Source organism: Anolis carolinensis, chromosome 2 (assembly GCF_035594765.1).
Source record: "Anolis carolinensis isolate JA03-04 chromosome 2, rAnoCar3.1.pri, whole genome shotgun sequence".
NCBI lineage: Eukaryota > Metazoa > Chordata > Lepidosauria > Squamata > Dactyloidae > Anolis > Anolis carolinensis.
The window spans coordinates 273,098,564-273,125,567 of record NC_085842.1 but is presented as its reverse complement, the minus strand read 5'-3'; the positions used below and the strand labels follow the sequence as shown (position 1 = coordinate 273,125,567).

Genomic DNA, 27,004 nt, shown 5'->3' with positions numbered 1-27,004 from the left:
TTCTTTCTTTCTTTCTTTCTTTCTTTCTTTCTTTCTTTCTTTCTTTCTTTCTTTCTTTCTTTCTTTCTTTTTTGAACTGTGTATTGCTTTCAGAAATCCAACTGTACTGTTATTTCCATTGGGTTTCATCCCTGGACTGCACAAGTCTTTGTGTCATCAAGTTTCTAGTGGCCTAGAGGAAGGGCCAAGCTCAACTATTAATTTCCCCACATTCTTACACCATGTTGTCCTAAATGGCTTTGTCTTTTGTTTTCTCCTCTAGCCACTGTCTCCTCCCCTTTTGATGAAGTAGCAATGGTATTCTGTAAGGGAACTTCCTTTTAAGTTGAAAATTGCCCCGGGTAGGCCATGTGGTCTCCACCATTGTTACTTCTGCTTTTCTTTCTCCCAGTGAGGATGCATTTTGCCTCTCTGTAGGCAAAATGTAGCTGCATGGACTTTTTTTTTTTACCTTTTGCCTTCGAACTCTCGAAGATGATTGCCAGTGGTTCTGAAATAACTTCCGCTAGTTCCTTCAATACTCTTGGATGTAGCTGATCTGGCCCTGGGGACTTGAATTCGTTTAGAGAGGCCAGGTGTTCCTGGACAACTTGTTTCCCTATTTGGGGTTGGATTTCCCCCAATCCTTCATCTGCTCCATGTTGCTGAGGTTGAGGCTGGCTTTCTTTTTGTGAGAAGACTGAAGCAAAGAAGGCATTAAAAAGTTCTGCCTTTTCCCTATCCCCTGTCAGAAATTCCCCATCTTCTCCTCACAGAGGCACTATCGCCTCCTTGTTCTTCCTTTTCCTACCATCGTAAGCAAAGAAGCCCTTTTTATTGTTTTTAATGTCTCTGGCAAGCCTGAGCTCATTTTGCGCTTTAGCCTTGGAACCTTTTCCCTACAAGAGTTGGCTATTCATTTGAATTTTTCTTTGGTGATTTCTCCCTTTTTACACTTCTTGTGCATGTCTTTTTTGAGTCTTAGACCAGTTAGAAGTTCCTTGGACATCCATTCTGACTTCTTTGCACTTGTCTTATTTTTATTCTTTGTTGGCACTGTTTGCATTTGTGCCTTGAGTATTTCACTTTGGAAAACTCCCATCCATCCTTAACTCCCTTGTCTTTTAGTATTGGCACCAGTATTTCCTTCATTTTTTGGAAGTCAGCTCTCCTAAAGTCCAGAATGAGAGTTTGACTTGTCTTTGTTTCGGCCTTCCTTTGAATTGCAAACTGTAGGAGCACATGGTCACTTGCCCCTAAGGATCCGACCACTTCAACTTCATTGATCTGGTCCTCTGCATTTGTTAGGATGAGATCAAGAGTAGCCAATCCCCTTGTTGCCTCTTCTACCTTCTGGACCATAAAATTGTCTACAAGGCATCCCTTATCACCGTACACACATCCCTTCTCATTACCGAGTTTAGTACTGGTACTCTGCAATATCCTGGTAGTATTACCCACCGAGGGTTATTTTTGAGACCAACAGCTACCCAACAATTTCTAACTACATCAGCTGCAGTAAAGTTTGCCATGGTTTTTAAAATGCCCCTAAACCGACTCTTAAATAATACTAATATCCTTTAAGACAGTCGTTCGCAACCTGTGGGTCCCCAGGTGTTTCGGCCTTCAATTCCCAGAAATCCCAGGCAGTTTACCAGCTGTTAGGATTTCTGGGAGTCAAAGGCCAAAACATCTGGGGACCCACAGGTTGAGAAGCACCGCTTGAAGAGGTCCACGTTTCCATTTTCCAACAGGGCTGTGCTGAATATTTTATTTATTTATTTATTTATTTATTTCATTTATATACCGCTTTTCTCACCCCTGGGGGGACTCAAAGCGGTTCACATCAAATAAATGGCAAAAATTCAGTGCCTCACATACGATTAAAACAGTATTATCACACATCTAAACAATAACATAGGACTATAAATTAAACTATTAAAACTATAAACCATCAAACATAAACATTTTATGCAATATTTACATAAAGTTCATGATGACGGTTTGGGAATTAGGTATTTTCAATATGCTAACAGCAGGTTATCTTTGCCACCTGAGTAAGAAGTATTGCAATAATATTTGGGAATAATAAAAAAGACTGGGAGAAATTCAACTGAGACATACCAGGGGCACTGTTGGTCGATCACTTGCCTATTCTAGAAGGTGGAGACAAAATCAGGGTTTTTTTTTGAAAAAGGTGTTTTTGATGGGAAAGGTAATATTTTTTTAAAATGTATCAAAGATGGTATACTTAGAACTATGGTGAAAAAAGGGTTTGCAGCCATATATTTTATTTTCTGTGTTTGAACTTTTAGATGAAGCAACAACACAGCACAACACACTAGTATTATTTGAGCATGTATTGGTGTACTTTATTGAACAAAGAGAGGATCCATTCTTCCTCCTGGGGAAACCCATTTTTTAACTCCTCCTGAGCCACAAATCAAAGGAGATTTGCAGCAAACCAGGAGAAAGGCAATGCAGAGAAGGCGAAAAACCCGTTTCCACCCAGAGCCAATTTGGGTTTGACGAGGAAAAATTCCTTCTCGGCTCCAATTCAGGCAACCAGCCGCAGCCTGCATTGCCAGGTTAAAGGATGGGAACAGTGAGAACCGACGCATTATGGTGCCTTGTGTTCCTCTTGCGTTCAAAGCGTGCTTCCTTTCCAGGGAACTGCTTGGTCTTGAATGTAGGTCTTCAGCTTTGTCTCTTCCTTCGGCCTCAACCAGTTTGGAGACCCAAGCAAGGATGGAATTAACCTTCCTCCCTTTTTTCCTTCCTTCCTTCCTTCCTTCCTTCCTTCCTTCCTTCCTTCCTTCCTTCCTTCCTTCCTTCCTTCCTTCTTCCACCAGTGCCTTAACCTTCTAGACCTGAAAGAAGGGGGATGGATTCCATGCATACAAACCTCATCCATCACGACAACAACATGGCCCGATGGGGCTCACTTACGGCATGGAATTCCACTAAAACAGCTGAAGCCCTGCTGTTTTGGACTACAACGCCCAGAGTCGGCCCTTGGTATAGAGAGCATCCTGAGAGATGTAGTCTAAAAAGCAGTCTTATCTCAGCTGGGACATACTTACCTGCTCTTTGAAGGAAGGCACTGGAAATACTTACCTGGATGGTAGCAAGTGGGCAAAGGGAAGGGCTAAGTGGGTAAATCACTTCCAGATTTGTTTCAGAGTTTTCCTCAAAATAGAAGGGAAATTCTCATCCATCCCTAGATTCCAGGAAACATATTTCCGAATTTCTTTTTCTTCTTTTACAGTTGAAGGTTATGGTAAATAGTAATTATTATTTGCTGCAATTGACAATGATATGATTCTCCAATCTGACATCTTCTTTGTATGAATCTCTTTCTTTGATGCTCCTAAATTGTCTGAAAATAGGAAATTACATGCCACAGTTGAGACTGAAGTGAAACATTTCTTGTCTGTCCAACATCCCAGCAGGAAGTCATTGTGGGTCAAAACAGAGGTATTTTATACATATTTGGCTGTATTATGACTTCAGGAGGAGTCAGTTGTGATGCTGGCACATTGGTGAATTTGTAGGTGAATTTGAATCCTCTGCTTAAGGATTTCTCTAGATTTATTTTTTAATATAAAAGTAGGACTTTAATAGCACTATACCACCATGAGTATATCTATGCTCACCTGGTCTAGAGAGATGGGCCGAAACTAACAAAATGAAGTTCAACAGGGACAAATGCAAGATACTTCACTTCGAAAAAAAAATGGAAAACAAAGATACAGAATGGGGGACGCCTGGCTTGACAGCAGTGTGTGCGAAAAAGACCTTGGAGTCCTCGTGGACAACAAGTTAAACATGAGCCAACAATGTGATGCGGCAGCTAAAAAAGCCAATGGGATTCTGGCCTGCATCAATAGGGGAATAGCGTCTAGATCCAGGGAAGTCATGCTCCCCCTCTATTCTGCCTTGGTCAGACCACACCTGAAATACTGTGTCCAATTTTCGGCACCGCAGTTGAAGGGAGATGTTGACAAGCTGGAAAGCGTCCAGAGGAGGGCGAATAAAATGATTCAGGGTCTGGAGAACAAGCCCTATGAGGAGCGGCTTAAAGAGCTGGGCATGTTTAGCTTGCAGAAGAGAAGGCTGAGAGGAGACATGATAGCCATGTACAAATATGTGAGGGGAAGTCATAGGGAGGAGGGAGCAAGCTTGTTTTCTGCTGCCCTGGAGACTAGGACACGGAACTACAGGAAAGGAGATTCTACCTGAACATCAGGAAGAACTTCCTCACTGTGAGGGCTGTTCGACAGTGGAACTCTCTCCCCTGGACTGTGGTGGAGGCTCCTTCTTTGGAGGCTTTTGAGCAGAGGCGGGATGGCCATCTGTCGGGGGTGCTTTGAATGTGATTTCCTGCTTCTTAGCAGGGGGTTGGACTGGATGGCCCATGAGGTCTCTTCCAACTCTACTATTCTATGGTTCTATGATTCTATGATTCCAGTCGGAATCACTCTTGAAATTTCTGCCACTGTTGCTCTAGTCTCCATCTCACATGTTTTATTGCTGCTAGTTCCTAGGTAAACCAAGCGATTGGTTTAACTCCACTTCATGAGAAGGGACTCTTCATAGCAATCGTGTCTACCACCCTAGTCATTTCCCCATTCCAGAGATTGACCAGGACTTCAACAAGATGACCTGCCTGGGTAGCAGGAAAATATCCCAAAGCCATCAGGAATCCATCCAGATCCAGAAGCCTCCTGGGGCAGACCATCTTAATCGGGTCCCCACCCCTCTGTGTTGAGTCCACTGAGTCTAAATCTGACCAAGTAATGATTGGTCCATGACAATGGAACTGTGGAAGATTTCTCCACACCACTACCAGCATCACCTCATCCTGCACAGAAAACTCAGCCCAGAGTGTGCCTACCAGCATGAGCAGAACCAGACATCACTTGGGACAGACCCATGGTTATCATGGAGTTCTGAGACTGGCAATAGGTTCACCCTCCTGATGCAGTAAAATGAAATATCAGTCTATGAATCAATTAGTAGGGAGCACTTACAGGAACCAAGTTAATTAATATTTTTCATGGCATCATTTAGTAAGTACATTCATCATCATCATCATTGCTAGGATTATTCAGATGAAAAATTAATATGTAATTCTGGAAGTTTCCATAAACATCTTTTTGATTCAATATCCATCTTAATCGGCATTACAATTTTCATATATGGGAGAGAAATGTCATTTTCTCACATTTCACTCTTTCTAAAAACCTATCCATTTCTCCCATTCAGCTAAAAATAGCATGCCATCTTGTGAGTGGGCAGTATGCCAGTATAGTAGATGAGTATATGTGTTTGATATGTCATTAAAGACTGGGTATTAGACAAATGGATTTTCCTCTTAAGAATCCAGCCATGCTGATCATTTAAAGGACTACTCTGGCTACCGTGGTTTTGCCTTAAAATGCATTTACATTAAAACAAAATGGAGACTATGCTGGTACAGTTAAAGGAGAACTAGTTTCCACAAAATCATGGTTTTTGTTACCTAGAGAAGAACAAATAAGATTTTTGTATCTCTGTTTAGAGAGATACTGTTACTCAACAATCTAATACCAGATACTAAGCAACGTCTTCTCCTCAGTGTAGAAACCACATACCCGTGGTCTTCTTTATATAAACATTCATGTTCATGTCTCTCTCACCACAAATGACTAGAAAAATACTCCATTTAGTCAGTAATTATGATGTCACAAACCTGACTTCATGACTACACAAATTTTCTTTTATGGCCATTGCAGTATTGTTTGTTCAGCCATGCATCTCCTTTAACTTTGGGATTTCTGAGATGCTGGAATATGGGACAATGAACAACATTCAGCTTTCTCCTGATGGTAAGACAAACCTTGACAATAATGGCAAGATGACTGTGTCATCATAGCTACATTCTATCTCCTGACTTGATTCACTGTCCATCCATATCAGCTAGCAGCTGCTGTGATTGATGGAGGTCTGTTCCCCTCTCTATCAAGAACTAGCTGTCTGATGGTTCCATCCTGTGTATGATCTGTGTTGTAACTGGCAGAAGTAGAACTCCATTGCAATCCCACTGGAGATCGCTGGTACAGAGGTGGGTGGAAATGTCAGCTGTCTTCTGACTGATAGGGGAAGAGACTCCTATTGTTCACATTGGCTAATGCCCAATAAATGGGATAGGGGTTTTTTCATGGTTCCTCTAAAGCAGGAATATGTAGGGTCCTTGAATACAAACCAGTCACAGATACGTAAGTCTAAGATGACACATTAGTAGCTGCCTTAGTAAATTCTGGCTCATCTTGATTGTGAACCATCTGAATAAATTAAATACAATTTCCACAGTACCTTGTTTTCAGGACGGATCCCTGAAAATGGAAGCATTTGGATCTCAGAAACTCTCCAGAAAGCTGGGTTGGCCACTTTTTGCAGCTGTTGTGGAGCTTCAAAAAAGCCAAGAAATTGATCCTTTGTTCTAAGGCAGGGCTTCTTAAACTTTTTCCTCTTGCAAACCCTTTTTGAGAATTGTTTTCATTAACGCCTTTCTCCCTGAGAAATTTTTACATGACCTCGGGTATATAGATGTATAAAATAGGTATAAAAATCAAACATTTACTGATAATAAATCAGCATTTGAAAAACTTTCTAAACAGGCTGATTTTTCTTTTTGTGAAGTACAACTGAAGTATTTTCTGCAATCCACTGTAAATACTGCATGTTGTTTACAGATTTGTGTAAAGGTTTAGGTGGCATTCAGAAACCTTTTGCTGTTGCCATATTTTTAATGACTCCCAACATTGAGCTAAGGGGGTCCCATTTGGGATCAGGGCCCACAGTTTAAGAAGACTTACTCTAAGGATCCCTGCTATGCCTGCTATTCTGATCTGGCACTTGTGACAGTGAGATGCTGTGGTGATGTGGCTGTGATGCTTCTGCAGTGGGAGTGCCACAATTTGCTGACCTCTCATCCAGCTCTCTGAGGTGGGTGCGCCACCTTGCCTCATCTTTGTGTGCAATATATAATTAATATTCTTAGTCAAATTGCACTAGAAAAGACAGTATCATTTTTCTTTTTGGTTACTAGGTAAAATGATTTACTGACAGCTGCCATAAAAAGGAGGTACAAGCATACGCCAGGCAAACAAAGATGTAAAGCACCAGAAGAAGGAAAGAATACATACGTATAGATTTAAAGCCAATCCAATTTGTAATTACAAAGTTTCAAAGAGATAGGCTAATGTAGATTTGTTAAGATGTAATTAATAGCCTATCTGTGTCATAACACAAAAGTTTAACCAGCTATAAAGCTCAGTTTTTTTTTTATGAACTGACATTCTGGGGCTGATGATCTGGTCCGGGGTTAGGTCATGATACAAAGGAATATATACAATGGAGAAAGAGCTTACAGCATTATTGATTTGTACTTGGACATATGACTGAAGAGATGACAAGTGGAGTGGAAATTCTCAGTTCTAAAGGGGTCATGAGAGTGTTGGATGTACTTGCTAAATGCTAAATCTGGGCATATAAAAAACCAGGGGCACTCTTGTTGACCATGGAAGAGGTTATGCCGAGACTGCAAGGGCTAGAGCTAAGCAGTAGTAACAGCCAATCATTACTTAGATTTTAGCATAATTAAGTGAAGTCACATTAGGTCACAGATGGTGGAGTTAAAGGGGTTTAAAGGCAATAGGCCAGGAAGACTTAAGGTATTATCTTCAGCTTTTGGAGTACCCTCTATTGACTCTGGACTGAAGATCATGCACAGCTAGCTATGCACTGTCAATTTAATCCTGTAAGCATTCTCTGATTTCTTGATATGGATGTTGAATGTATGATACTGAAGCTATACTTTGCATAGAATTACTTAAATTGAGTTTTAGGTGAATGAGCTTCTGAAATCTGCAGAACCTTGAAATTAATGACAGGAACATTGCAAAGTTTCCTCACATTTTGCTAGTATTTCTGTTGATGCAGAAGCCTCATTTGAATCTTTCAGAAAAATCTCCTACAGCCCTGGAAAATGTTGTGAAAGGTTTCTGTTAGGGTTAGTTTAATCTGAACCCCTCATCTGAAAATATGTGAAACTATGTGGCTTAAAATATGTCACTGAACTAAGATGGACAATTTCCCCCAGTTCTTTAGCAACAATAGCGTGACTACTACTTTCTGATTCTTTGGAGAAGTTTTGCTTTCTCCTTGAACAATCATTGGATACTGCCGAAAACATTTGAAAAATAATACTGGAATATTCCTTTATGATTTCCATAAGAATTTGGAAGAAACAATGGGCAGAGAATACCATTCCAGTACTGTGAAAAACAGCAATGTATTACAGTGACAAGATATACCTATGATCAAGTCAGTTGAAGTGTGTGAGCACAAAATTATATGCTTCTATTTATAACTTAAAATTGACCATTAGTGTTGGCTTCCAAATATACTTTAAACTCCTTGGAATGACGAGAAACAGCAGCAGTTTTATTCAATAAGATGTGGTGAAAAAGGACAGAACAATTCCACTGAGAAGCAACATTAAACCTTCTGTTTCCCCTAAGAGAACAATGTTTTCTAGAATGACAATACAATCATGACATATTTTGTGGGCTTAACTGTAGATCCTCCAAAGGGTTTTGCAAGAACCAAATCAACAAGACAAGAATTCAAGTGCATGACTTTTTGTTTATTTACTAATGTTTACAAAATTGTGTAATGTGTAACTCATGAGAGTTGTAGCCCACACCATTGTCAAATGTTACTATATTATTTTTCAATAAAGACATTCGCTTGTACCAGCTTCCTCTTTCTGAAATAGTACACAAGAGGCTAGACTGCCATCACATCCTGGTCTCCTCCAATGGCCGGTTCATGAAGTCTTGAATGGCCTGGTTTAATGGAAGCCACTTACTGACAGAAGCTTTCAGTGAATTAATCCACCTGGAAGAGAGGAAAAGGCAGGACACCAAATTAACAATGTTTGTGTAACAGTGAGATAAACAGAGCTTAGAGTAGTGTGGCATGAATACAACATATAAACAAGTCATAGTACAGTGAATGTTATTCCATACATAGTGATGGCTGGCAGCTTTGCAAAGTTTGTAAACTATCGTTAGGAGGAATGCAAATGTAGTCCTAGTTTTCAACATAATTCTCTGCATGTGCTGCCATATTGCATTCTACAAATTCTTATTTTTTGATGCAGTTCCAACCCAGGCATCTTTAAACACCACCACCAACAAAACAATAACAACATGACACTAAAAACATTGTGTGGGCCAGGGCAAAGAATGTGTATTGATTGTGTTTTCCTGCATGGGAACGGGTTAGACTGGATTACCCATGTGGTACCTTGCAACTCATTCTATGATTCTATAAACAGTTACTGAAGCTGTAAATCCTATAAACTCTAGTTATAAGTGCCAACGGTGAGGGATAATGGAGACTGCAGCCCAGTCATATCTGGACTGCCATATGGTTCCAATTGTTGTTCTGGAGGCTGCATTTAGAAGAAAAATGTCAACAACATGCAAGGAGCGAGGACATGCACAAACACACTAGCTCCACTTCCTGCAACCACTGTTGTGGGTACATCTTGCATTTTAAGTAGAGAAGCTTTTCTGCTTATGATGATTCCAACCATGGAAAAGAGATTCTCCATGACTAGAACAGGATCTCTTCTTCAGGCCTCTGTCGTCAACATGAAAAGGGTGATGAGAGAAAGCACAGAGCTAGCATGTCACTATATATTTCCCCCCCTCTGTGTTAGAAAATGGAATTTGAAGCCAAAGAACGCTGCCTGATGATTTCAATATTTTTGTACATGACAGACACCAGACTTGTCTGCAAGTCACCAAGGTCTGGAAATGTATGAAAGCTGAGGCAAGTTAAGCCAAAATAAGACCTATATTTTCTGTAAGTCTGCAACAACATTCAACTTGCCAAAAACCATGTTCACATTTGTTCTGTTGATAAAGTGGGCTGAATTCTTTGAGTTGGATTCACACTAATCATATGATTAGATCTTGTCATCAGTAATACCACAGCTTCAAAGGTTTTTTCTAGAGCAATTCATTCTCATCCTAGCATTAAAAATTAATTGCTCATTGCAACACTGTTTTTTAATTATTACTTTTTTTACTTTTGGGAAAAGGTAAGATTTATAATAGCATAAAAATTGAATTTTTTTTGGCAAAATGGCCCTAAGATGCCCCTTCATGGTAATTTTAAATGAAGGTAGAATGTTAAAGTAATTTTATTTTCCCTCATTCCATTATTTTTTAAATGGAATGAAGTTGTTTTCTTGTTATCTACTCTTCCAATACACTACAAACAACTATGTTACAAGCAACTACACTACTTCCAGTCATTCACATTCAGGCTCTGACAGCTGTGATGTACCTTAGTCATTACTTAGTCCAAATGCATTGGCCCGATTCTACAGTGTTGATCTTGTTATTTGTAGATTTTCCTGCATTTGCATATATGTTTCTATTGATTTTTTAGGTTCCCAAAAAGTTCTTTTAGAATTCCAGGATTTTATGAAGGCAGAACTCACATTTGTTTCTACTTCCTCTCCTATGTGACCTGAAAGGACCCATTCTCAAACAAAAGACTTCAAAAGAAAGCTCTAGGATGAAAGTGCTGAATAAGAATGTATCAGCTAATTCAATTCTATTGGTTTTGGACTCAAATTCATCTTGCACTACAGATATTAAAATGCCTCTAATTGTGCCATCAACATTCAGAGCATATTTTATTTCTACTGGAAGACATTCAGTCACCCAGACAATGACTCCAAGGTCACTTTCCTCTTTTTTTGATCTGATCTACAGTTAAAGGAAAGTGTGGATATAGGCAGGTAGAAACTAAAGGCACATTTATGCAGACACATATTTCAGGGTTGATCCAGTATGTTGGACACTGGATTGCTCTGATAAGTGTCTGCACAGGGACTCTGCCTGCTGTTGCAGCGACTGTAGAGAGGAGTCCCTATGACTTAGTCCCCAAAAGAACATCGTTCAGCACCACTTCGGCAGCCACCCTAATTGCCCCCTGTGTTTGTGTTACGGTGATCTCTTCCCATGACAGAGGACCTACTTGTGCCCTGTTGCTTGCCCCAATATCAGCCAGAACAATGGATCACTGAGGGAGAGAGGAGAAAATACCCCTCCTCTTGCCTCCCTTCCCAATGCTCCCCATCATCTCAGCTGATGTCAGGGCAAGCAATGAGGAACATATAAATCCCATGTCATGGTCAGAGACCACTGCAACATGGGGAGTGGGGGAGGAAGGGGACTGACATCCAATGTTACTGACCCGCCCAAGCCTGGGGATAGTGGGATGGAAGTGGGGATAGTTGTGGATGGTCCCCTTTGGGAACCAGTCCAACTGTCCTCAATGCCCTTCAGTTGGAGGAAAGTCTAAATGCTGAGTCAGAATTTGGAATTTCCCCTGACTTTGGGTAATGTGGGGTAAGGCTACATTAAGTAGCCTTGCCTCGCATTACTGCAGTTCAGTCCCATTGAATGGGCCAGGTTGTGGCACAGCTGGTTAATAGTCAGCAGCAATATATCACTGCTGACCAAAAGGTCATGAGATCAAAGCCCATGGTTGGATTGAGCCTCCAACTGTTTAATAGCCCAGCTTACAGTCCACTTAAGCAATTCAAAAACAGCTGCAGTTGTAAGTAGAGAAATTAGGGACCGCTTAATGCGGGGAGGTTAATTTAATTTAATTTATGATAGCGAGCTGAAGAGCAAGGAGGAATATTATGATCAAAAGGACTTGGTGTCCTAGTAGATGAAGCGACAGCTCCCACTGTGGCCAGATTCGAGCTAACCTTCTGAAGCCGAAAGTTGGAAAAATATTGAATCACCTCTACCGTCTGTCTGTCTGTGTGCTGAATATCTAATAATGGAATTGAATGTTTGCCATGTTTGCATTGTGATCTGCCCTGAATCCGTTTCAAAGTGAGAAGGGTGGAATATACTGCAAATAAATAATAATAAATAAATGGAATGTATGGTACTGATTGTCACTGTAGATGGGGCCTAGGAAAAGACATCTTAGATGAGGGACATTGCAAAAAAGTATATATATTCTGGGGAAAAAGGTGATGTATGAATCCAATGAATAAAATAATAATATATATCTTACCGTTTGTTTTCATTCACACTTTCAGCACACAAATAGAAAGTTTTAAACTCCTCAGAAGGTGCTTTCACTTCAATCACAGATCTCCTGGAGCCAAGGGCCTGCTCACTCACAGTGTATCCCTGCAAGTATATCCCACCTAAAGGAAGAAAAGAAGGAAGGAGAAGAGGAAAGTCACTGTTGAGTGACAGAGGAGAAATTATGCATAGTGATGGTTCTACATTCAGTACTTGCTATTTCCAGCATAGTATGAAAAATCTTTGCTGAAGATACTAAAGCATTAATGCTTTGGTTCCATGTAACATACAATACACATACCTCATCAAGTTATAGGTCCAGGGATGCCATGTTGTCATGGTAATTAAAGAGGAATCATAGTACCATAATTGTGTAGTGTGAAGGAGCCCGGGTCATGCCAGGCTTATATGAAGGAAGCCAATAGGTGAGGCTTGTTGATTTCATAAAAACCTTGTCATTTTTGCCATGTAATTCTGATGTTTTGCCTTTATGCATTAACTGGGAAGGACTCAATGTTTTATTAAATAAAGAAGACAAAACCTACCACTTACCAAGGGCATGTGTAGAGCGTATGCTGGCATAAAAGTATAAACAGCCATCTTTCAAGATGCAGTAGTGTTGAACCCACATGTCCTTGTTTTTGTCCAGTTGATGAAGAAGTCCCAGGCATTCAGGGTTTTTGATAGCAAGTGGTGGAAGGCTCGTGTTGTGCATGGTCACATCTACCCATACATGGTTCTGTATGTTTGGATTAGAAAAATATCACTTTTCCTGCAGTGTTAGAGGTTAAAAGCTTTATAAATTTTCCTAAAATACGTTTTTCTAAAAATAATTGTATAACATTTCAACAATACATGTAATATTACAGTACAGTAATAAATCATAAAATATATCTTGATTTTATCTCATCCAACCTCCCTTCCCTCCCCAAATCACAGAAATTTACAGACTACTTCCTGTTCGATCCTATTACTAATAAATTGTCTAGTTTTATTCATAAGACATGGAACATGAAATTCAAAGTGGGAATTCAATGTAAACATCAGGGGAAAACTTCCTGACGATAACAACTGTTTGAAAATTGAATATGCTGCCTTGCAATATGGTGAAGTCTCCTTCTCTGGAAGTTTTAAAAAAGAGGCTGGATGACTGTCAGAAGAGCTTTGAATGTGTATTCCTGCTTGGCAAAGGGCTGTACAAGAAGGCTCTTGTGGTCTCTTCCAGCTCCACAGTTCTATGATTTTATGATATGACATCTATTATTGCTCAAATATTATGCTATGTAATGGAAGATATGAGACTGTCTCTATGGCTGATTATGCAGAACAGGTCTCAAAACAATAACAGAACCCTTGACAATTAAAAAAAGTTGCCATCTCACGAGGAAATATATCTAAAGGCTATACTGCCCTGATGACTAAGATATAGACCATATTATTTCAATTCATTCATCAAACTCATGTGCTTGTTTATCTACAAACTTTGTAAGCAATGTAGGAACATATGGTATGTCTTTGTCCATCAACAGTCCCTTGAGAGAAACTTTACAATATAGAATGTGCCTTAGATTATCTGTTTTCCTTTAAATTATATTTCTGGGACTTCTGGTATGCCTGGGAATAGGCAATACTTCTGGAAATATCATTATCCTAATTTAACCTTCCACTATGAACTATTTTGTACTGTAGAAAGACGTAAGGAAGAGCTTATAAGTGATACACCATATTCATGGAACAGATGCATCATTCTTTTCACATTAGGATGACATGGTGGGAAAATTTAAATGATCACAATAAACAATGGTTTGTGCAAAGCATAATGCAGTGCTGAACTCATAGGTTGGATTTAAGCAAGCCAGAATTCATGAGTCAACAATAAATTATGGATTCAAATTATGCTTTGTAGTTCATTAACAAACCATGGCCTCTTAGTAGAGGCAGATGTGCACCTCACAACAAACTAGAGATATCAGCAAACTATAGTAAAGCTTGCCCTCATCTGTGAATGTGGTCAGTGTCCAGGCTTTAGGAAATTTATTATTCTAAAAATCTTTTGGAAGCTTATAAAACATAAAACGATTGCAACTGTGCTCTGATAGCTCCTTTTGGGTTTTTTTTAAAGAAGAAAATGGAAAACAGAAATTACTGGAAAAATCAGTTATGTAATTATGTCTCTTATCTGTTCGTATAAAAAGGAATGAAGACACAGTTATCTTAAATGTAATGTGACAAGAAAAGGTAATCACAATAATTTGTTGTTCAAGGAGTTAAAATTACTTAGAGGCAGAAATAGCATATAATCATATTTCCCAACAAGTAAACCTCTTTCTGTACTGCTCTTAATGACACTTAACCTATTTTAAAATTATGCATAGATCTTATATTTATCTGCTTGAATGTTTTTGGTTTTATGTAGAACTTGCTGTACACTTTAGCAAATGTATTTTCTTTTTAGTAGCATTCTTTCCATCCCTAACATCCAATAGTTTTTAAGGTGGCACATGAGAGTAATTGTAGAGTTAGCATGGCAGTTAACTCTACTTGGACTCTTGGATTACTGTGTGTGCACACATAGGGTAAAGGACCAACATAGGCCTCTTTCATTGACTTTGGGAAGATAAATGCATGTCTTTCATAGTGTGTAAGATCTATTGTATGTATAACTTGTTAAATTGGAATAGTAACCCCTAAATAAGATGAAAAATGAATACACTATTTTGCAGAGGGTGATATAAAGACTCCAACAAATGAAGTGGTAGAGAAAGGGGAAGGACTGGAGAAAATCTGTTATCTTGATATACTGGTGATTCTGAAATTGAATCTTACCTGATGAACAGGATGCACAGCTTTCTCCATTGCCTCTAGCCATCTATGGGGAAATAAACAGATACAATAAGCATGCTTGGCAAGCAAAAATACTATAGAAATCATTCTATACTTTAGGACACATGGTAATGGCCTGCATAACAAAATATTTGGTAGCAGATCTGGTCCTACCATTAAACAAAGTAAGGCAGTTACCTGCTAACCCAGTGCATTCAGGACAAGTGGAAGATGCTGTGTTCAAATAAGGCTCTGATATCAATCTAGTTAATTCAGATGCCAATCAAATTAATTCAAATACATGTAATAGGAATGGAGATCAAGTCCACAGGGATCCTGGTACTGTTTTTAAGAGGAGGTCAACACTGGTAGACATTTTTACTGTTTTTTCCTTATTGCAGGGGCAGCATAAATTCATATCCCAGCAGTATTGTGGTACATCTCCTGCATTTGTGGAAAATGCATACCTGGACTTAACACAGTTATAGAAAACCATGGATAGTAGCAAACCCCACTGAATGAATGACTTCTGGTGGAATCATATCATGAAGCCATGTTGGAGGATCAGTAAGTGACTACAGAGGACATCTCTCTAGCAATTGACAGAAGCATACCATAAAATCATTCTGGAAGGCATGAGTTTTTGTCTAGTATGGATAAATGAAACCATGGTACCAGTCACACAATACATGAGTGATACTATATTACAACATCCTTAAATATGACTACTCTTATGAGCACAATATGTATTTAGAAGGGCTCTCCATGTATTCAGTGTAGCTTACTCCTAAGTAAGCGAGTATAATGTAGACTGAAGGCAGTCTGGCTTTTTTCTTTGAGAGTGGGGTGGTCTCAACAAAGGATGCCTTAATATTTCATAGCACTTAACTACTAAGCACACATCTAATTCATAATGTTAGATGATGCTCAACTACATATGATTCTGGGGGACTCAGCTCACACTAGTTTGGTCTTGAATCTTCAATTTTAGATTTTATCTAGGGCTAGGTTCAAAGTGAAGTTAGTATCTTGCAAAACAGGTACTAATATCCTCTACAGCATTTCTAATAAAAGCATGAAGAAATACTTTGCTAGGTCACACATTTTTCCTGCTTTTGAAAGATAGACATACATAGCCGTATATTAAATTATGAGTGCATGGAGGGAGGCACAGTTGACTCTGAGTGCATTAACGTTCTGGTTGCTCTCTCTCTGTCTGTGTTCCTAAATGAACCTTGCTTTAAAGTAATTCTTCGGATTAACAACCAAAGAGAAAAACTGCATATGTACAGAATATATTGGGAATGCACATGCACTGGAGTCCTAGAATGAAGCATGCCTCTGGGTATGAGTTGATGGGAAAGAAGAGCAAGGGAGCCTGGGTTGTGTCCTACTTCTGGCCTTCCCAGAGGCATTGGCTGGTTGTTCTGGGAAAGAGGATGCTGAACTAGAACAGCTTTTGCTTTGTTACAGCATGACTCTTCTTATATTAAAGAACAAAGAAAACTAACTCCAAGAGGGAACAAATGGAGAAAAAAAATGCTTATATGGAAAGATTCTTGTAAAAAAGAAACCTCAGTATCATATCCCACATCAATACTAGATATCCAGCACAAAAGTGATATATTTATACAACTGACCTTAATATACAAGATTTACTTTGCAAACTTTTTTTAAAAAAAGGAAAGGATGAAATGAATTTCAGAGGATTATGTACCTCTTCATCTCTTGGTTTGATGTGGCACAGAAATAGAAAGTCCTGTTTCCCGTTTGAGGAATACACTTAAATACAAAAGGTTTGCCAAGGCTGCTGTCCATGCCAATTTCAGCCCCTTCTAACTTGGTCACTTCTAAGGGTCTACTCTTCCCTTCATCCTGCAACAAAGAAAAAGCCATTAGACAAAACTATTGGAGAAAAATCAGGGGACAGGGACTGGCAAAGAAAACTACTTGAAAATAATCTCCCATTTTTATTACAATTACAAAAAACAAACAAAGACTGCAAACTTACAGAGAACAGAAGTTCGGAATCAAATTCCACAGGACTGCGATGATGTGATTCATAGTACATCTACACTGTAGGATTAATGCAGTTTGATACCACTTTAGCTGCCATTGCTCAATGCTAACTCTTTGGCAGAAGGCTGCAGACTTTGCAAAATCATAATCCCACAATATTGATCCGTGATAGTTAAAATGGTGTCAATGCATTCATTTTACAGTGTAAATGCACCCTTAGGTAGGCAATAGAAGTCTTATGCTACTTTATATTGGCTCTTGCCCCTTTCTGAAAAATTCATAGTTCTGTTTTTCTTTTAGCACAGCCGGAACGGAGGAGGCCCAGACTGAATCCACCGTTCTTCTGATTCTTTGGCCAGATTCCTCCACCTCTGCCATTGCTACCACTATGGTATCTGCAGGCTTTACAACAGATGGTGGGAGAATAAGCTGATAATAAAATTATACAGTGATTCAGAGATGAGACATTATCATGCCTTCCATCCAAACCCTAAGTGAAACTTGGGGGCTTGTTTGACAAAGTTGGTTTGGTTTTATGATTGACAGCCAGCTGCTAAAAATGTAGGGTTGGCTGCTATGCTTCCATTTGAAATAATAACATTGGCAATGATGCATACAAAAAAAAAATAGATTGCAATGAAAAATTAACCCTATAGATTCAGTGTTCTCTCCAGCCTCTTGTGTAGTAATTTCAGAGAGTGTTATGGAAAAACCCACATACAGCATTCCAGTCAAATACTGGTAAACTGGAACCCTTACATAGATCTTGCCTATGATTATCCAACCGTAACCTTTCAGATCAGTTTTTTTTTTTACAATGGTTACTTTGATACACATCTAAGTACATATGTTTGAGTAAAGAGATAATGTTCTGTTAGTAATTTACATGCATTTCCTTCAAAATAATTTTATAAACACACACTATTTTTACTAGATAAACCAACATGCAAGATAAAACTACACAGCAACTACAAACTAAACATATTAAACTAAACTAGAATGGACATATCTTAAATAAATAATAAACAGGGTAGACAAGTGACTTCTAACTTTCTGGCTATTCCTTGTAGGGAGTAGCATATCATACTTTCTCAACCATTTACTGCTAAATAAGCTTCTACATATTATTTGATTCTTCTGTTCTTCAAATCTGAAAAATATTTTCCACTCAATAATCCCTTAAACCTTTGCTGGACTTCTCAACAAGATACTATCAAATTACTCTGATGTGTTGTACTAATTTAGAAAAATATTATGACACAGACGAGGTAAGATAATAATGTAGCAGGTGAGTGTCAAAATGTTGTATAAATCGAAAAGTAATTTGCATGCATTTCCATGATGCATAGGAGTTTTCCCTAATATTGTCAGAAAATGGGCAGAATAAAATGCTTCTTCCACTTTTAGCTCAGCTAAGTTTAGCTGTAGTTGTCGCTCAGCTAATACATAAACATAAGTTTCCCCGGTTAGCTCTTTTAAGACAATGTCAGCAAAGGAAAGCTGTTACTTCTTCTAAGGAACGATTCTGAAAATATGAAATTCTTGTTTACAACAAGACAACATGATGAGTTTTGCTACACATGGTGTTTTATCTCTTGCCCAGTTTCTAAAGCAACACAACCTTCAATATTCCAGTAATGCTTCTTTTCTCCATAAGAAAACTGAAAGTGATGTCTTCTCATTACAGAAGCAGAAATCTAAATCTATACACATAAAAAAGTGAAAATGTGTATGTGTGTATGCGGCAAGGGTGTCTGCTTACACGGAGCCTCCGGCCTCCACAAACAGCTTTAACCCACAGTGCTGGGGAGCCACCAAAGCCCTTCCTCCACTGACACTGCAGGTTACAGTGAGCATATCCCAGTGTTCTTTTCTCTCTCCACTGGTGGGGAATTTGCATGACTCTGCCCATTACCTCTCCCTTAACCCTTTGCATGACCACGCCCACTGCCTCTCCCTTAACCCTTTCCTATTCTTTTCTATAGCACACAGCAAGTGAACATACTAGAGAGAAGGTTTTGGGAAGAATTCACCATGATTTATAGGAGTTGTAGGGACTGGGATGTATAGTTTACATGCAGCCTATGAGCAGGTGAACTCCACCAATGATGGACCTGGAATTAACTTGGCACACACAGACCAAACATGTCCAACTGTGCATATTGGTGGGATTTGGGGGTGACTGACATTGGCATTGAGGAGTTATAGTTCATCTGTATTCAAAGAACACTGAGCCCAACAGATGACGGACCTCGACCAAATTTGGCACACAGACCCAACATGGCCAGCTGTTAATACTGTTGAAGTGTGGGGAGGATTGGCTCAAGATTTTTGGGAATTGTAATTCACCCACACCCTTATGCATTTTCTAATGGGAGCATTCATAAAAAACAACAGGAAAGACTGAGTTTTTTTCTAAGAAATAGTGTAACATAAGACCAAATTGATATTACCTAACATCCAAAAACAAACAATATCCTTTTCAAATAACCCTGTTATTGCCAGGTACCCAAGCTAGTCAGTCATAAAAATAACTATTAAAAAGGTTGACCAGAAACAAGGGGGAAGCTGCAGCTCTGTGGAAGAGCATATGCTTTGCATGCAAAACGTTGGAAGTTCAATTGGTAGTGTCTCCATGTGGTTCTTGGGGGGAAAAACCTTCCTACCATTGTTGGTCACAGTGGAAACCATGAGTTAGCTATATGCAGTCTGTAGGTCACATGAAACCCTGTTTTCGATACCCTTACTTGCCACTAGAAAAACAAATGAACAAACAACCATGGCAAGGGTATTGAAATGTACTTGGACCCCTCCAGAAAGCACAATTCTCTTCTAAAACAACCATACATGCCCCAAAGTTTTTTCTTTTTAAAAGAGAAATTCAGTTCCAATCATTTCCAATTTTTTTGTATGAAATGCATACAAAAACACTAGTGAATACTGCACACTGACTACTAAATACTCTTTGGAATTAATTAACAATGCACCATTAACAGCTTATCACAGCAATGTTCTAAAAGCCTGACAGAATAGCAAGGTTTTTATTTGCCAGTGGAAGAGAGAGCAAGGAAGGTGCCTTCCTAGCCAAGTTCCTTTCCATCTCTCTGAGGCTTATTAAACAAATTCAATCCAACAGCAGCTTTGGCCAAATGGAAAAGCACCTTCCTTTGTGCAAGGCACATGGAATCTGGTATTTAGGTCCTACATTTGTCTTTGTTATTGTTGTCATTGTTATGTGCTTTTCTGACCTATGGCAACCCTATCTTGGGGTTTGGGCGGGGGGCTGAGAGAGAGTGACTTATTGAATGTCAGTGGGCTTCCATGGCAGAATGAAGAATCAAACCCTGGTCTCTAGAGTCATAGTCCTACGCTCAAGCCATTTCACTACACTGGCTATTATTTGCCATTTTTTTGGGTTAGCTGGAACATTTCCTTAAACCTATGGTTCATAATGCCAGTGAGCCCCCAACACAAAAGCACATTATCTAAAACAGATAAAATTAGACCCTACATCAGCTGAAGTTAACCAATTCCAAGATGAGAAGAAGACAAAGGTATTGTTATATTATTACAGTAATATACTGACTACAAATGAACTCAAAGTTCAGTAAAAGCAAGATGGAAGTCAACCTTTTTTTTCTTTTTTCTATTTTTTTGGAATTTTCTCTCTCTCCTTTTTTCTTCATTTTATTATTATTATTATTATTATTATTATTATTATTATTATTATTATATTTTTATTTTATCTTTTTCTCTTCCCCTTATTCTCTATCTTTTCCCACTTTTCTATAAAAATTATTGTTCTCCCACTTTCGTTGTATAACAAACTTTACTAATTGTCTCTATAAAACCCTAATAAAAAATATTTTTTAAAAAAGCACATTCATTGGGTGGTCTCATATTCTGATGCAATGGCACACAAAGAAAGGAGATGAGCTTTAGCATATGTATGCTATATGCATCTTTTTGCTACTGCTTGGCGGCCACTCCCTACCGCAGCAAATGCAGTTTGTGATTTCCATTAGTAAAGAAAATTAATCACTTCAGAGGAACACAAAGGGCAGCCAGAAATGAGTCATGGCACCTTGAAGGCTAACAGATTTATTGTGGCATAAGCTTTTGTGGATGAGAACTCAGATAGAAGGTTAGTGTTTAATTAGCAAACACATTTAGTAACAATGGGCATCAGAGATGCTCTGCAAATGAAATCAGATTGCAGGCTGGTTATAAAGAATGGGGCGACTCTCTGCCTGTGCTGGATAAAGCTCTCTGTCAGAATAAAAAACAAATTCTCATTGTACCTTTAGGAGGAATAGCTCAGACCTAAATCTATTTATAGTTAAGCCTTTTATATAAAGCACTTAGATTTAGCAATGAATACATAGGCTTGAAAAAAGAAGGCCCTGAACATTCTATCACTGAACAAGACAATGTGAAAAGTCTAAACCCAAGAAGGCTCGCTCGCTCTCTCTCTCTCTCTCTCTCTCTCTCTCTCTCTCTCTATATATATATATATATATATATATATATATATATATATATATATATATATATGGGCATGGAGGGCGCTGTAAGAAATTCAGGTGATTTAAAACATTTTCTGCCTTTCTATATAACTTGTGCATGTCTGTCTTTCTGTGTATATATATATATATATATGTCTGTGTCTGTGTGGCTGATAACCTGTTAGTGAATTACGCACACTAAGTCTTGGCATCTCACCTTTTGGTCAAAACCCTCTACCTCCTTTACACAATGACCAAACTCTCCTGTACATCAATCTTTTTGCATGCTGGCTGCCCCCCAACATGACCAGTGGAGTGTGGAGGACAGAAGTGTAATGTCCGATTATGTTTCTACAGCCAGATCCACAATTGTGGCATCATCTTGTAGGATCGGCAGAGACCCCCTGGAAAATCCTGGATGATGTCTTCACTGTCATGCAGGGACATAGCCTGATGCTACTCAAACACGGTCCATCTCTCATCAGCTTCTTCTGGCAGAGTGGACAGCATGCAAAATATAGATTTACTAGGAAAGGAGATAGGAGGCATGGATTAGTTCTACCTGGAATTTTTATATGTTATCTCCATGTTGCAAGACCTTGCCTGGGGGATGAAGTGAGGAGAAAAAGAAATAAAATAATACAGGTTGTTGGTTTCTAAAAGAGTCAGTGAATGCACCATCATTTTTGTCCTATAGTTTGCTAGATTTTTGAACTCTGGAATATCTTCTCATTGACCTTATTGGCTGCACAGCTATATATCTTGTTGACTTAAATCAGAGTAAGCATTTCCAGCTTTCCTGGGTTTTTTTTGGGGGGGGGGGGATAGTCAGGGGTGAATGATAATGGGATTTGCAATCCAACAACATCTGGAGGACCCAGAAGTTCCTCACCTTGATGTGGATTGAGAGTTCAACTTAAGAAATGAAACTTAACCAATACTTTTTCGTTTGAATTTTGCAAACATCGGAAACTTCCTAAAGTCAGTTTCATTTTCAGCGCAAGCAAGCAAAGCAAAACCAAAAAGGCTGCCATTCTCCTTTAATTAATGGCCTCTCGCCATTAGGAGAGAAGCAGCAGGGAGAAAGCAGAGATCACTGGAAAAGAGACTGAGAAAGCACAGAATTCTGGGAAATTTAGTTTGGGAAGGTGAGGAGCCCTATGCCAGATAATTCAGAAGGTCTTGCTCTAAACCGCATTTCCCAGAATTCTGCTCCACATCAGAAAGCCCCAATCAGAATAGAGGAGAGATTTGTCCCTCCACAGCAACAGCCAGCCAGAGTTTCAATAAATTGTTGAATCTGCAAAGAGAAGGATTGACTGATACTTCTAGTAAGTAAATCTCTGGGCTAGGCTGGGAAGAAATCTCTAAGTAGAAGATCTATAAGAAACGTTTTTATCAAAGCTTTAAAAAAAATTCCCTAAAATCCATAGCTGTATGAATATTTCTGATAGTTGTGGGAAATGATCCCCTGTTATCTTGTGTCATTGCAGAGAAAATTCAAGGAAACACCTCTTGTAGTTTTTAAAAAAAATCTTGTTTATAAAAAATGAAAATTCCCCAAAATATGTTAAATATTCTGGAACATGATGGGCTAACAGTGGTAGATGTGTTCTACCATTGTCGCAAGTTTCACCCCAATCACTGTAAAAATGAGGTAGAAGAGAGCCCCTGAAGTTTCCCCACTTGCACAATTACTATAATGAAAAAGTAACAAAATTTAGTTACTCTTGTTATAGTAATGGAATTTTCACTAATGATACTTTAGAAACACTTCAAAAATGAAGTGCTGGCACCCCATAATTTTTTAAGGAGTTTCGAAACGTTTTTTTCATTGATCGCACAGCCCTACTGGTTGCATTTGTTTCCATACACATTGAGAGGTGGTGGCTCTTCTCAATTCTTCTCAATTAGTTTTGCGGGGCAGCCCAAGCACAAGTCTCAATTTCATTTCTCCAGGAAAGTGATCAGTACTGTCAAAGATGACAGTGTGTAGACAATTTGATTAGTGTTGAATGCACTATTCTCAGCTTCTGTTCTGATTGCTTGTTGACAGTGTCTCCTTGTGGTGCAGCAGATGGAATAAATGGCATCTTGCCGTTCTGATTGTCTGTTGACAACTTCTTCAGGTAAAGCAGTCACCTGGATAATGGGGCAAGTGGATGTGCATGCGTATGAGAGAAGTCTGTATCTCTGCCTGTACTTTATGCTTGCTAGATTTGGGATGTGTGTGTAGGTGTCATCTGATTTACAGATGAATGGGCTGAGAAATAAGGAAGAACTATGTTAGATTCATTATAACAGAACCCAATTCCTTCTGGTAATAATTGGGCTAAGCCATATATTAATATTTTATTAGCCTAGGGTCTGTTGACCTATGTTGTCTCAGTGACCCAATAGCATGCTGATGAAGCTCATGTTCTTCCTCTTGTTTTCCAGAGTTGTCATTTCCTACTTCATTGGACAAGCTCTTTGCCCTCAGGCTTCCTAGAGGCACCGACTGACATGTATACTTACTTTAAAAAATAATTTACCTTTGGGATGTTGTCTCTGGAAGTAAGAAGGTTAGAAAGCTATTTTACAGTTCTGCGCCAGAGTGACAATTTCTGCTCCTTTCTCATATGACATCTGAATAGATTATAAAGCTCAATTGCCTGAAATTCATGGGGTCACCATAAGTCAACTGTTAACATGAACATGCACAAACACATATGCAGGCTTTTTTTTAAAAAGCAGCATTTGCCAAAGTGAACACTTGTTTGAATATCTAGTTGAATATCAGTGCCTTGCCTATCTTACAAATGTGAATTTGTATTGCTGTCTTCTCGTCAAGGACCTAGCAGTCTTGTTTTGGGGCTAGAAAAGTGGAAAGCAATGGTAAGCCATCTGGTTTTCCTGTACCACAGTGGTTCCCATCTTTTGATCTTCCAGGTATTTGGAACTTCAACTCCCAGAAGCCATCACCAGCCTAACTAACTTTCAAATAATTCTGAGAGTTGAAATGTCTGTGGGCCAAAGGTTGGGAGCTACTATTGTAGAGCATCCTCCATTTTGCCCAGGAGGCTAGGATTTGGATCACTATTGGGACTTATATACCTGCATTTTACTTTTCAAAAGTAATTAATACAATTAGGAGTAGAGCCTGTTTGGTGTAGTGATTTCAATGCTGGACTAGGATTATGGGAGACCAGCATTTGAATTCCTGCTTAACTATAGAAACCTGCTGGGTGATTCTGGACAAGTCATAGGCACTCATCCTAAGAGAGAGGCAATAGAAAACCTTCTCTAAATGAATCGTACCAAGAAAATCCTATGCGATGGTTTAGTCAGTGTAGTTTTGAAAGCATACAACAAAAACAGCAACAACAATTAGCAATCGGGTAAATGTCATTTTTGTTTAGTTTGAAGCCTTTTGTTCCTAGTATTCCATTAGAGAAATTGCTCTTTCTAGATCTGATAACAATCAGCAGTAATATATGAGGAGTGAAATTTGTAACACACACACAAATTAAGAAACAGTCCAATTCTGGATGCGTCTTAAAAATTGAATTTCATTATCTCCACATCATAACCATCCATATCCTGGGGCAGTAGATGGCTAAATGGACTAAATTTCCTCAGCCCTATTCTGATGACAAATGACAATCTCATATTGGAACACCCAGTAAATTGCCGCTATTTTGAGATATATTCTTGATCAAAGTACTCCACCTCCTGGACATAGTTAAAGTTACTACTGGCTCTTCAAAGTATGAAGAAAAAGTTAACATGCATGAGAAAACATGAGATAACAGGAGTGTAGACAAGATAAATTCTAACAATAATGTAATATAAAGGATTTTTTTCTTGGTGCAACAAATAACCACTTTCAGAAGTAACTTTTAAAGGTGAGCTTTAGAAACAGGAATTTCTTTCCACATGTTATGCTATCCTTTTATTATTCCTATGTGCTTTTTTAAACAATACAGATTAATATATAAAGAACAAGTAATATCACCTTGAAATACTATTAAAAGCAACAATAACAACACAGCTTTACAAGTAATTGTTTTTAAGAATGAAGTGAGGAAGTTCTTCCTGATGTTCAGGTGGAATCTCCTTTCCTGTAGTTTGAAGCCATTGTTCCGTGTCCTAGTCTGCAGAGCAGCAGAAAACAAGCTTGCTCCCTCTTCCCTATGACTTCCCTTCACGAGCCATGTACAAATACGTGAAGGGAAGACATAGGGAGGAGGGAGCAAGCTTGTTTTCTGCTGCCCTGCAGACTAGGACACGGAACAATGGCTTCAAACTACAGGAAAGGAGATTCCACCTGAACATCAGGAAGAACTTCCTCACTGTGAGAGCTCTTCGACAGTGGAACTCTCTCCCCTGGGCCGTGGTGGAGGCTCCTTCTTTGGAGGCTTTTAAGCAGAGGCTGGATGGCCATCTGTCGGGGGTGCTTTGAATGCGATTTCCTGCTTCTTAGCAGGGGGTTGGACTGGATGGCCCATGAGGTCTCTTCCAACTCTACTATTCTATGATTCTAAGAAGGTTCTAGCAAGATGATACTCATGCTGTGCAGAAGAAGCGTCCTGGATTATATTGTTCTGTCACTAAGATCAAAGAGTAGTGAAGAACAGTTGAACAGTGTTCAAGCCAAAGCAGTAGCTAATGTTTTCACCCCTCAATCAATAAGAATGTTTTCCCCCTCTAAGGTATGAGCTACAAAAATTAAGATATATAGGAGTCCAGAAAAATGGTTTTTGGCAAAACTACCGGTATGATGTCATCTAGCATGAAAGTTTTGCCTCTAATTGGCACAATTGACACTGTCCTATACCCAGACATTGCACTTTATTCTGGCCCAGCTCTAGAGGTTGCAAGATATTTCACATATATACATTCTATTGCCTCACTCCAGTCTTGAATATGCTAACTGCGCCTTGGTTATTGGTTGGTTGAGTATGTTTTTATTGTATTTTATATGCCTGCTTTTATAAGTTTACATGTTTTAAATGCATTTTGATATTGGATTTTATGCTGCATTTGGGCTTGGTCTCCATGTGAGTCACCCTGAGTCCCTTTGGGGAGATGGGGCAGGATACAAAAATAAAGTTATTATTATTGACACAAAGACATAGTATGACACAGCAAATGAAATATATATGCTGGATTTTGTATCACCAGTTGTATTATTATTATTATTATTATTATTATTATTATTATTATTATTATCATCATCATCATCATCATCATCATCATCACCATCATCATCATCCTTGCCTTTCTGTTCACCTTTTATACAATTGCTCAATAAGAGTAAAAAATTAAGACTGTTCATCTTTATGGGATGGTAGATAATACTGTCCTATAAATAAATACTGATATAGTAGTTTGAGTTTTAAAGTAGGACTTTAGGAGACAAGAGTTTGAATCTTCGCTCAGACATGGAAACCCACTCGGTGACTGTTCTTGGGCAAGTCCATTCAAAACAAGGAAACAGCACATCTCTGAACAATC

General features: G+C 38.8%; 1 protein-coding gene across 2 annotated transcripts in view; it reads right to left on the bottom strand.

The window, feature by feature from the left end:
* Positions 1–8,650: 8,650 nt before the first annotated feature.
* The window catches only part of pdzph1 (uncharacterized), a 60,454-nt gene continuing 42,100 nt past the window's right edge, over positions 8,651–27,004 (bottom strand). For both annotated transcript variants that reach the window (XM_062972216.1, XM_016994842.2), the window contains 5 exons: positions 16,699–16,856; positions 14,985–15,027; positions 12,711–12,897; positions 12,145–12,280; positions 8,651–8,925 (listed from right to left, as the gene is read on the bottom strand). In XM_062972216.1, coding sequence (XP_062828286.1) covers positions 8,826–8,925; positions 12,145–12,280; positions 12,711–12,897; positions 14,985–15,027; positions 16,699–16,856 — 624 coding nt within the window. In that variant the 3' untranslated portion in view covers positions 8,651–8,825. The remainder of the gene's footprint in view (positions 8,926–12,144; positions 12,281–12,710; positions 12,898–14,984; positions 15,028–16,698; positions 16,857–27,004) is intronic.